The sequence below is a fragment of the Eurytemora carolleeae genome, unplaced genomic scaffold (assembly GCF_000591075.1).
Source record: "Eurytemora carolleeae unplaced genomic scaffold, Eaff_2.0 scaffold32, whole genome shotgun sequence".
NCBI lineage: Eukaryota > Metazoa > Arthropoda > Copepoda > Calanoida > Temoridae > Eurytemora > Eurytemora carolleeae.
The window spans coordinates 485,636-496,998 of record NW_019396068.1 but is presented as its reverse complement, the minus strand read 5'-3'; the positions used below and the strand labels follow the sequence as shown (position 1 = coordinate 496,998).

Genomic DNA, 11,363 nt, shown 5'->3' with positions numbered 1-11,363 from the left:
CTCTTTGTTTTTATATTATTTTATCCCTGCGGAGTAAAATGAAAAGTTCCCATGAAGTTTCAGCAAAATAGTTTCATGTGAATATAATTCTAAACGGGGGGGGGGGGAAATTCCCATGGGCCCCATTTCATTTCTGATTAAAATAACAAGACTAAAACCTCCAAGGCCCACCCCCGCTAAGGATTTCTCCACCTTGTTCACATGAGCAAAGACAAATTGAAATACAGACGGCACAGCCCTGAAAAATAAAAAAGCAATTGTTTTACAGACGGCGCAGTCCTCTCTGTGAAAAGACCAGTTGTTTCACAGAAGGCACAATCCTCTCAGAGCAAAGACCAATATTATCGTTGAAGAGGCAGTCCTCCCAGAGCTATGAGCAATGGTTTCATAGAAGTTGCAGTTCTCTCAGAGCAAAGACCAGATGTTTTACAGAATGCAAAGTATTCTTTAAAAACTGCAATTCTTTACATGCTTTACAGAAAATTATAAAAGATAAGGAATTTTAACCTCATTTCTTATGTTTTTGACCAACCCTGGGACTGGGTCTGTTAAAAGTGAGTGTCTTCGTCTCTGTTATGTTATCTATCCATCTCTGATACACTTTGCAGCCATTGTTTAAGGAACCAGTTGTTCCGTCTGTCTCCAATACACTTTAAATTTAAACCTGTTGCTCTGTCTCTTTCCATGGTTTTAGTACCCAGTTGCTCCGTCTGTCTCCAATACATTATAAACCTTTTGCTCCGTCTTCAATATATTTTATCTCTAGTTTAAGGATATGATTATATATATCTCCTATGTCTCAAGTATCCCTGTTCTCCGTGTACACTGGAGAACTGAAATATAAGAAGGAATCTTGAAAATGAATCTGTGATATGATGATCTAGGTCTAGGGATGTAATTACAGAGCTTGGAATCAAGGTTAGATTAAGAAATCTCATCTTCAGTTCTTCTCTTATATCTTCTCTTCTATAATATACGCAGAATAGATCAGTTACAAGAGGCGTAATTTAAATACTCTTCACAGACACTTTGGATCTCTTTGATATCAGGAGAGCTGCGTAATAAACGATTAAATAACAACAGCCATGATAAAAACTTCTATATAAATACATATATATGTTATTTTACCTCTTTTTTCGTTAGTTCGTATAATTGTTACATAATTTTCTTATGCTTAATAAAGTTTATGAAAATAATCTACTACCATGTATTCAGTCACTTCTATCTAGAAAAAAAGAAAATATAATCTAACTTGGTGTAAACAGTAAAATAGAAAAAGGAAATGCAACAATGTGCACCCACCCTCATTGCTGCAAAAGTTAGTATGTAATCATATATTTATAAAATATAACAAAAAATACAGAAGTACGTGATTAAGTAGAAAACATTTAAAAATCTCCAAAGAAATCTGAACACCTTAAAAGGGCATTATAGATGCAAATGTACAACAAATGCGTCACATTTTACTTCAATTTAATTACTATTTTTAAATTATTTATGTATATATATGTATTTATCTAAAAATATCCATTTGTTAAAAAGATATGGCGTTCTTCAGGGTTGTTGAATAACTTACAGTTACAATTTAATGCAGTACGCGTAATTTAAAATTGTCTAATCCCTATATCTTTTCAACCTTTAATGTTGTAAGCTATACTAAAATAAACACTTCTTCAAAAATAGATTCTAGTACAATAGATGGCAACGTAGAATTTGTACACTCTCAGTACAGCTGTATTCTGACATAACAAGTGTCATTCAAGTATTATGTCCGACAGAATTATTAATAATAGTGATAATTTTAGAATAAAGTGCTTATCTTGCAGTAAAATAAGTGCAATTTTATGTACTTTTTATTTTATATTTTTACACTTTTATATTAAATCTTGGAAGACATGTCAACCAATGTGAAAAAATTTCGTTTTCCTTGTTATATTTGACACTTGTGACGTCATGTATAATTGGTCCATTTCTCTGTTGCCACCTATTGTACTTGATATTCTATTTGCTTCTTCGTGTATTTGATCCTTTATTTGTCGCTACAACTTACAAATAAAACGACAATCCCTTTAATAAAGGTTAATATATATATTCTATGGTTTTAGTTTTAGAATTACTCACACTAATTCTTTTTGCGATGATAAGCTAGCTGAGTGCTGGAGTCACAAGTTTCAAATACAATTAAGTTTAGCTCTCAGAGCACATTGAAATTTATAAAACCAAAATATGCTTTAAAGGGAGTGTTTGCAAAACATGAATGGGGGAATCGTTTAATCGTATTTCTGAAAAAAAAAAACTGCTACATCTACATTATACAATCTTCATATATGGTTAATATCAGTTTAAAGACTTCTCTACACTTTAAAAACTTCTTGATGTACTTATAACTACACAACACTGTCAATATACGTTAACCTCTTGAATGTCATCAATGGAATGACGTTTATGACATTTATGCCGTTTATGCCGTTTATGCTGTTTATGACGTTTATGCCGTTTATGCCGTTTATGACGTTTATGAAGGTTTAAGCCGTTTATGACGTTTATGCTGTTTATGACGTTTATGCCATTTATGCCGTTTATGACATTTACGACGTTTATGCGTTAATAACGTTTATACGGTTTATTATATTTATGCCTTTTACGCCGTTTATGACATTTATGCTATTTATGCCGTTTATGACGTTTATGCCGTTTATGACGTTTCTGCCGTTTATGACGTTTATGTCGATAATGCCGTTTAGGACATTTATGACGTTTATGACATTTATGACGTTTATGCCGTTTATGACGTTTATGCCATTTATGACGTTTATGCCATTTATGACGTTTATGCCGTATATGACGTTTATGCCGTTTATGCCGTTTATGCTGTTTTTACCGTTTATGACCTTTATACCGTTTATGCCGTTTATGACGTTTATGCCGTTTATAACGTTTATGCCGTTTATGCCGTTTATGCCGTTTATGCCATTTATGACGTTTATGCTGTTTATGCCGTTTATGACCTTTATACCGTTTATGCCGTTTATGCTGTTTATGCCGTTTATTACGTTTATGCCGTTGATGACGTTTATGTCGTTTATGTCGTTTATAATGTTTATGCCTTATATGCCGTTTATGCCGTTTATAATGTTTATGCTGTTTATGACGTTTATGTCGTTTATGACGTTTATGCCGTTTATGCCATTTATTACGTTTACACCGTTTATGCCGTTTACGCCGTTTATGCCGTTTACGCCGTTTATGCCGTTTATGACGTTTATGACGTTTATGTCGTTTATGACGTTTATGCCGTTTTTGACGTTTATGACGTTTATGCCGTTTATGACGTTTATGCCGTTTATGACGTTTATGACGTTTATGCCGTTTAAGACGTTTATACCGTTTATGTCGTTTATGACGTTTATGTCGTTTATGACGTTTATGTCGTTTATGACGCTTATGCCGTATATGACGTTAAAATTTTCTGGTGTACTTTTTACTTAAACAATAGTGTCAATATATGTCCACCTGTTGTACCGTGTGCGTCATTAAAGAAATGACGTTTATCGGGATTATTTTCTTCTTTAAGGAGGAAACTGATCCATCACTCTTGAACCCGAACCTTCTATATTAATTTTTATAAAAACTGAATTGTGTTTTTGTAAAGAGACTGTGAACATAAATATTTACGTGAACCTTCATCTAATGTATTTAGCACATGGAGATATTTTTGATTTTCGATTTGAAAACTGTAAATCTTTAATTGCGACCATTCAAACAATCACAGCGAAGATAAGAGAGAAAATGGATGATATAGAAAATTGAAAACATCTCTGACAGCTTTTTGATGATAACATTCTTTAATTAAAGATCACTTAAAATTACTTGAAGAAAAGATATTTGCCAAAATAATTTTGTAAATATTTTTGTCTTTATGTTCGTTTGTTTGTTTGTGAGTGTGTGAACCGTTCTTAATGTATGTCTTGGCATTTTTCCATTAGAATGAGGTTGAGAATTTGTCCACAAGGTTGAACTAAACTCCAGGTCTGCTCCGACCCATGAAGGATGAAGAATGAAGGATGAAGGGGGGGGGAGAATATACAGAGTAATAACTCATAATTCTACTCAACCCCAAATGTTACGCTACACTCAGAATTCTGACATTTGGTACGCAAACACCCCCTCCCCCCTCACAACCCTCTCCCTTAGTTTTTTCCACCCCCTGCGTTTCCCAAGAACGCCCACTCTCACTTGGACCCTTTTCCGTCTAAACCCTTTCCCACTTCTTCATCTTTTATTCCCATTTCTGTAAATTGTTAAAATACAACTTAACAACACTCGACTTCCCATTTTACCCCACCCCCCGTAATCATCCTACTTAACCACCATACTTTCCTTCTTCTAGACCCCCCTACCCTCTCTTTATCCCTACTCCCCACCCCCCGTCTTTCGTTTAAAACTTCCACAAAATAAAGTTAAATGTTTAGAAACTACACTACACAACAAATTAATAATATATCAAGTATATTCAAGCAATTAAATCCAATTAGTGAATAATAACAATTTAGCCACTTAATTCCTTGCATTAATTACACCTTGATGTAATATTAACCAACTAGAGTGTCCAGCAATACATCATTAAAAACTCTGCAGGAACAAAATATAAACAATATTAAACCTTGAACATTTGAATTCGAGTTTTCCGATCCTACATGAAATGCATTATTTACAACTCTCACAACGGTCTAACCACTCAAAAATGTATCTGTGACCCAGAAAAGTAAAAATTGTCTGTAAAATGTTCATTTATCTCTTATAAAGATCTCACTGGTATCTCTTATAAAGCGACATACGGATTTATGCTGCAGAGACAATTAAGAATATTTTTCACTTTAGAAAAATGACAACATCTTCCATATTGTTAATCAGATAGCGTTTTAAGAAGGGTCCCCTTGTCAATCGAACATGTCACTCTATAAATGATAATGATAAAGAAGCTGCAAACCTGAAAAAAATCTTCAAAATTCAAGAAAACAAAATGTCACCAAATTTGTCTGTTATCTAAATGAGCCTTATATATAGAATAGTGTGTTAAGAATTTGTCTCGTATTACGATGAATCTCTGGATCAACTTTAACAAAGGTTCTAAACCAACATCTGTCATTAATCTGATAAACCATGTACTTTTCATCGCTAAACGGTTAGAACATAAAAATGACACATGAACGCAAATCAAAACATTTCCCAACATGAAATCCTTATATCTGGATGCTGAACAAGTTTTTATCAAAAAATGCTATTAAAATTATAAAACAAATTTTGATATAAAATGTTGATAGATAAAAATTTAACCCTTCCTTTGGTAAAATTGTATAAAAATGAATTTTTTCGCGTCACACCCATACCACTACTAGTGCTACTACCCAGAGAGGATTAAACCTGGTAATCTTGTGTACTCCGTGTCTGAGCTTGGATAGAGATTTGTATCCAGAGTAAACAAAGTCCCAACCAGAACAATAAGATTCATTCAAATTCCTGGTATCTTGGTTTCCTCATCTTATCAGGGTTTAAATACAAACTGTTCATCCTAGATACTCATCCGTTCCAGATCCTCATCATTCTTAGCATCCTCTTCCGTCATTTGTACTCATCCGTTCTTTGTACTCATCCGTCCTACATACTCATCTGTGTAAAATACTCATCCATCTCAGATCCTCATCATTTTTAGATCATCATTCGTTCCAGATCCTCATCATTCTTAGTATCCACATCCGTCCTTTGTACTAATCCGTCCTTTGTATTCATCTGTGTTACATACTCTTTAGTTCAAGATCCTCATCATTCTTAGATCCTCATCTATACTTGATACTCATCCGTCCTAGATCCTCATCCGTCGTAGATACTCATCCTTCCTAGATACTCATCCGTCCAAGATACTCATCCATCCTAGATACTCATCCGTCCTAGATACTCATCCGTCCTAGATACTCATCCTTCCTAGATACTCATCTTTCCTAGATACTCATCCTTCCTAGATTCTCATCCTTCCTAGATATTCATCCTTCCTAGATACTCATCCTTCCTAGATACTCATCCGCCCTAGTTACTCATTCATCCTAGATTCTCATACGTCCTAGATACTCATCTATCCTAGATACTCATTCGTCCTAGATCTTCACCCGTCTTAGATACTCATTCATCCTAGATACACATCCGTCCTAGCTCTTCACCCGTCTTAGATACTCATTCATCCTAGATACTCATCCGTCCTAGATACTCATCTTTATCATACTTTCCTAACTTACTTTATCCGTTACATATTTAAACATTCTCATTTTCCATTCTCTCTGCCTACTCATAAATTCTACAATATAGTTCTCCACTTCTTCTTTTCTTTTCATTTTCTTTCCTCCTCCTCCTTTACTTTTTCCTCCTTCTCTTCTATTCTATTTTTCCTGCTCTTTTTTCCTTACTTAACTAATCCTTTTTCCTTTACTCACTCATTCTTTGATCATCGATTTTTTTTCTTTTCTCCTCTTTCCTCGAATAATTCCTCTATTCTTTCTTTATTAATCCTTTCCTCCTTTTCTCTTCATTCCTTTACTCGTACTTTCCTTTTCATTCTGTTGTTTCTCATTCCTGTACTTTTTCTTCTCTTCTTTTCCTATCTTTCTCTTCTCGTTTACTTTGCTCACACTCTTCTTTCTTAATCATCAATAACTTCATTTTTCTCACTCCTTTCTATACTGAACCTATTATTTTTTATTTTTTATTTCTTTTGTTAGTTTTCTTCCATTACTTTTTTACCCTTTCTTTTCTTTTATCAAATTCAAAGTAAAGCCTTCAAGCCTAGGCTTAAATCTCAAATTAGATTTCTAGTGCAAATCAAATATATAAGAGACAAATTTTTTTTTCAACTCTTTTAATATTTTATTACAGACTTACGTTCTACATATTGTAAAATAAATATGAATATTGTTTGGTTATTCTTAGAGCAGATGCACCGTTATTTTCTCAGGAATATTTAGATTCGATTTCTTTTCTTTTCATGTTTTTGAGCGCAGACAATGTTTTTACGCGGCAACAATAGACTGCACTGTCTGGACCAAAATGGCGGAATCGTCTTTGTTGTTGTTTTCTCTGTGAACCCCGTTACTCCAGGATCTCTTGGTAATCTGGAGATGAAACAGCAGGATATCTATCTTGTAACACGGGTTTACTTAATCTAACAATGGCCTTTCCCAACATTTTACTTCAGTAATCCCTTGCTTTTACCCCCTTTAGGTACCCCTTTAAACCCTCTACCCCCCCCCCCACTAACACGAGAATGAAAGGTTTTTTTTATTACTTTTTTCAATGTTGAAACAAGCTTCCGTCCTTGTTGGGTAATTGTTTTTTTTTATTTATTTTGTTAAATTGTGGCATGATAAATTATTCTTTGTAATTGGCTTTTTTGAAATTGTTTAAGCTTTTAAATTGAGAAAATTGAGTAAGTGAACATGAAAAATGTGAATTTCTGTTGAAAATTATACTTACTTATAAATAGTATGTTATTATAAAAACTTGGGGCAATGATAAATTATATTGCGAGGTTCAAATTAGTAACATGTGCACACATACCAACTCCCCCTCCTCTTTAGGTCNTCTCCTCCTGTCCCCACAAACCCTCCGGGAGGTCTTTCTCACGGAGTCGGAGCAACCTGTAGCAAGACCTTGATACAGAGTTTACAACGCGGAACGAAGCATGTTAGCGTTCCTTGACTCAACGTTCCATAGGATCAAGTTCCAGAGTTTATAGATTTTAGGCCTTCGAACTTTATCCTTCACTAGCTTCAGACTTTTTATTAATTCGAATGATTTTGCAGCGTCTCCTTTTCCTTCAGTTTCTCTAGGTCCTCCAGTCCTCCTTTCTAACCTAATTCATTCTTTTCCTCTATTTACTCTAGCTCACCCAGTTCCTCTAGCAAACCTAATTCCTCCCTTTCCCACAGTTCCTCTAGCTTTCCAAGTTCCTCTAGCTCCCCCCCCCCCCAGCTCCTCTAGCTAACCTGATTCCTCTATTCACTATAATTCCTCTAGCTCCCCCAATTCCTCAAGCTAACACAATTTCTCCATTTCCTCTATTTACTCTGGCTCCCCCTGTTCCTAAAGCTAACACACTTTCTCCATTTCATCTATTTATTCTGGCTCCCCCAGTTCCTCTAGCTAAACTAATTCCTCCCTTTCCTCCAGTTCCTCTTACCTTAATCTTCCATTTTCTTCAGTGTTAAGTGTTCCTCTAGCTAACCTTATTTATCATTTTCTTCTAATTCCTCTAGCTCTTCTTGTTCCTCTAACTAACATAATTCCTCCATTTACTCTAGTTCCTCTAGCTCCCCACGTTCCTCTAGCTAACCTAATTCCTCCATTTACTATAATTCCTCTAGCTACCCCAGTGTTCCTCTAGCTCCCCCAGTGTTCCTCTAGCTCCCCCAGTGTTCCTCTAGCTCCCCCTCAAGTTCCTTAAGCTAACCTAATTCCTCCTTTTGTTCTAGTTCCTCTATCTCCTCCAACTCAAATATCTCTACTATCTCCCTGATATTAGAGGGAGTGAAACCCGGAACTAAAATCTGCTAAACGTCTGAAGCCAGGGAGGTGAGGATCTGGAAAATATAGATAATTATCTTCAGATAAATAATTATCCTCAAGTATCCGGAAATGATAAGTTTAATTGCCCGAGGTCATTAGCTAACGATGCTGATAAGTCTGCCAGGTTTCAATACTGTCTCCGGGTTCCCCCTCTGTACTGTGTTGAAGAAAGGTCAATTTTTTTATTTCAATCCAATTTTTTAGAGTTATTTGTGTCAATGATTGTCTTAAATCCTTAATTTCTTCCATGAAAAGTAAACTGTTGACAGTCTTCCTGATAATCATGAAAACTGATCTTTTTTTCAGATTAAATTTGCACCAAGCATTGATTAGGTTTAGGCAAAACATCTCAAGTTCAAGATAGAACTTTAGAATCAAATTTCTTCTTTCTAGGTCATAGCTTAGTCATTATCAATAAAAAGCATTATATTGTGTCTTCATAGCTATTTAGTATCACAAAGCTTTTAGGGTGCGTCGCGCCCATCGCGATTTCAACTTTTAATTTTGGCCGTGTCTGTGAGCATCTTCTCATTGTACAAAATAAAACAATACCAAAAAAGTTCGGGATTTCATAACATTTCTTTGCGCATTTTTTTTTAATTTTACAAAAATCAAAACATTTTGGATAACATTTTTTGTAATTTTGAGCATCCATAAACCTTACCTGGGGTCATATGAGGCCCAACAAAAAATTTCGACACGTTCGGTTCAGCCGTTTTGACGTTTAATGGATAAAAACGGACAGCCAATCAGACAGACAGACAAGCAAAGCATATTCATTGATGCCTGTATACAAAAAAATGTTCTGTGTCAAATACACACTATTAGAAAAACACAAACATTTGTATTCGTAATATCCAACAAACCGAAAAGATTCGGGATTTAAAATTTTGAGAGACATCACAAACATTCAGTTAAAAATTTCGAAATGTTTTAGATATTCTGATATTAGGAACAAAATATTAGGTGTTTTCTATTTTTTTCTGAAACAAATGTAGTGACTAAACAGAACTTGTAAGTGTTGTTTACAGATTTGTTTTGAAGTATGTTTAAAAATATAAACAAACCTGTTGTTTATGACAACTGATACTATGTAACCCTTGCCCCCATCAACATATACAGCAGGGATATATTCGAAACCTTCCCTCTACCCTTCTCTTACCTACCCTTACCTCATCTTTCCAACCCTTAATTCGGGACGATTCCCCCTCTGTCCTTCTATTCGTGACAGGTTCCTTCTTCCTCCCCCTTTCCTTCTATTCGGGTCAGTTTTCCTTCCCCCCTGTCTTTCTATTTAGGACAGATTTTTCATGTAACATGTTAACCGATATTGACTTCTATAAATCGAAACTTCGACACAGTACTACGATACGCTCCAACTTCGAGGAAAAAAGTCCAAGAATAGGTGCGACGGCGGACCAGTAAACAGGAAATTAGGAAGCTTTGTATCCAGGAAAACAAGATCCTAGAAAACCAGTAAACCATGGGACCAGGAAACTTGAAAACTAGGAGTCCAGGAAACAAAGGAAAAAAATGAAACTGTGAAGACCAGGAAACAAGGAAACCAGAAAATCAAGAGACCAAGGAATCAGGAAAACAGGAAACCAGGAAGTCAAGAAATCAGGAGGCCAGGAAACCAGGAGACTTGAAAAACAGGAAACTATGAAACCAAGAGATCGGAAAACAAGGATACCAGGAAACGAAGAGACCAAGAAACCAGAAGACACAAAAATGGGGAAACGTGAATCCCGGTAAACTTGAAAACCTGGAAACAAAAAAAGGTAACAAGGAAGCCAGGAAACCAAGAAACCAGGAAACCAGGAACCATTAATCCAGGAAACCATGAAACCAAGAAATCAAGAAACCGTGAAATGAAAAAACCGAGACCAGGAAAAACAGGAGACCGTAAAACCAGGAAAAATATGATGTATATATTCATTTTGCAGGTCTGTGTGAGTTCCTGAGTTAGAGTGTTAAATATAATATTAATGCTTGAAAAATACAGTTTCTGCTCCAGTTGAAGAAAAACGTATATTTCAAATAATATTCTATGTTTCCGGAAACCTAAAACCTTCCTGGGTAAAATCCAAGATTTAGCTGAAAACCTGACCTCAGGCTAAACTTGTTACTAGAGCTGAACCAAACCTGAACTCCCAGATGTAAGTATGCTCCGTGAGTAAATCCGTCCCGACGAAAGTAAAAAAGTATTTTTTTGGTCTACTTTCCCATTCGCTTAAAATCTATTAAATCAAAGCTATTACAGCAGTTCTGCATAATTAACTTAAAATTCATCAAATTAATTTTCCAATTGAAATTTAACCTTATTTACATGCGTTTTATAAGGTACAACATATATAATTATGTTAGCATAATTATACTTTTATATAATATATTTTTCAGTAAAGAACACGTAATTAAGTTTGTAAGCGGCAAGTATTTTTGAGAATTTCATGTTATCATCCTTTTCTTAAATGTCAATATTTTGGATATTTTTCCCGTGTTGACAAACCTACTTGTCAACTGTGAACAAATATGGTTCGTTTAACAAGTTACAGGGTGTCCCAAAAAACATGGGAATTCAGTGACGAATTCGATATCGTCTTTTCAAATAATTCTTTGATTTAGTATAGTGATACCTACTGAGAAAGCTGTAATCTGTAAGAGTTTCGTCTGCTATGTTTACATTTTGTTTGTTTATGTTTTGACTGCAACCGGTTGTACTTAGTAAAACAAGAAAATTACAGTATACA

At 35.0% G+C, this 11,363-nt stretch overlaps 1 protein-coding gene across 1 annotated transcript; it reads left to right on the top strand.

Moving 5' to 3' along the window:
* Positions 1-2,670: 2,670 nt before the first annotated feature.
* On the top strand, positions 2,671-3,489 carry LOC111711057 (uncharacterized). Its single transcript, XM_023485300.1, has one exon. The coding sequence runs from the start codon at positions 2,671-2,673 to the stop codon at positions 3,487-3,489; it is 819 nt and encodes a 272-aa protein (XP_023341068.1).
* The last annotated feature ends 7,874 nt before the right edge of the window (positions 3,490-11,363 follow it).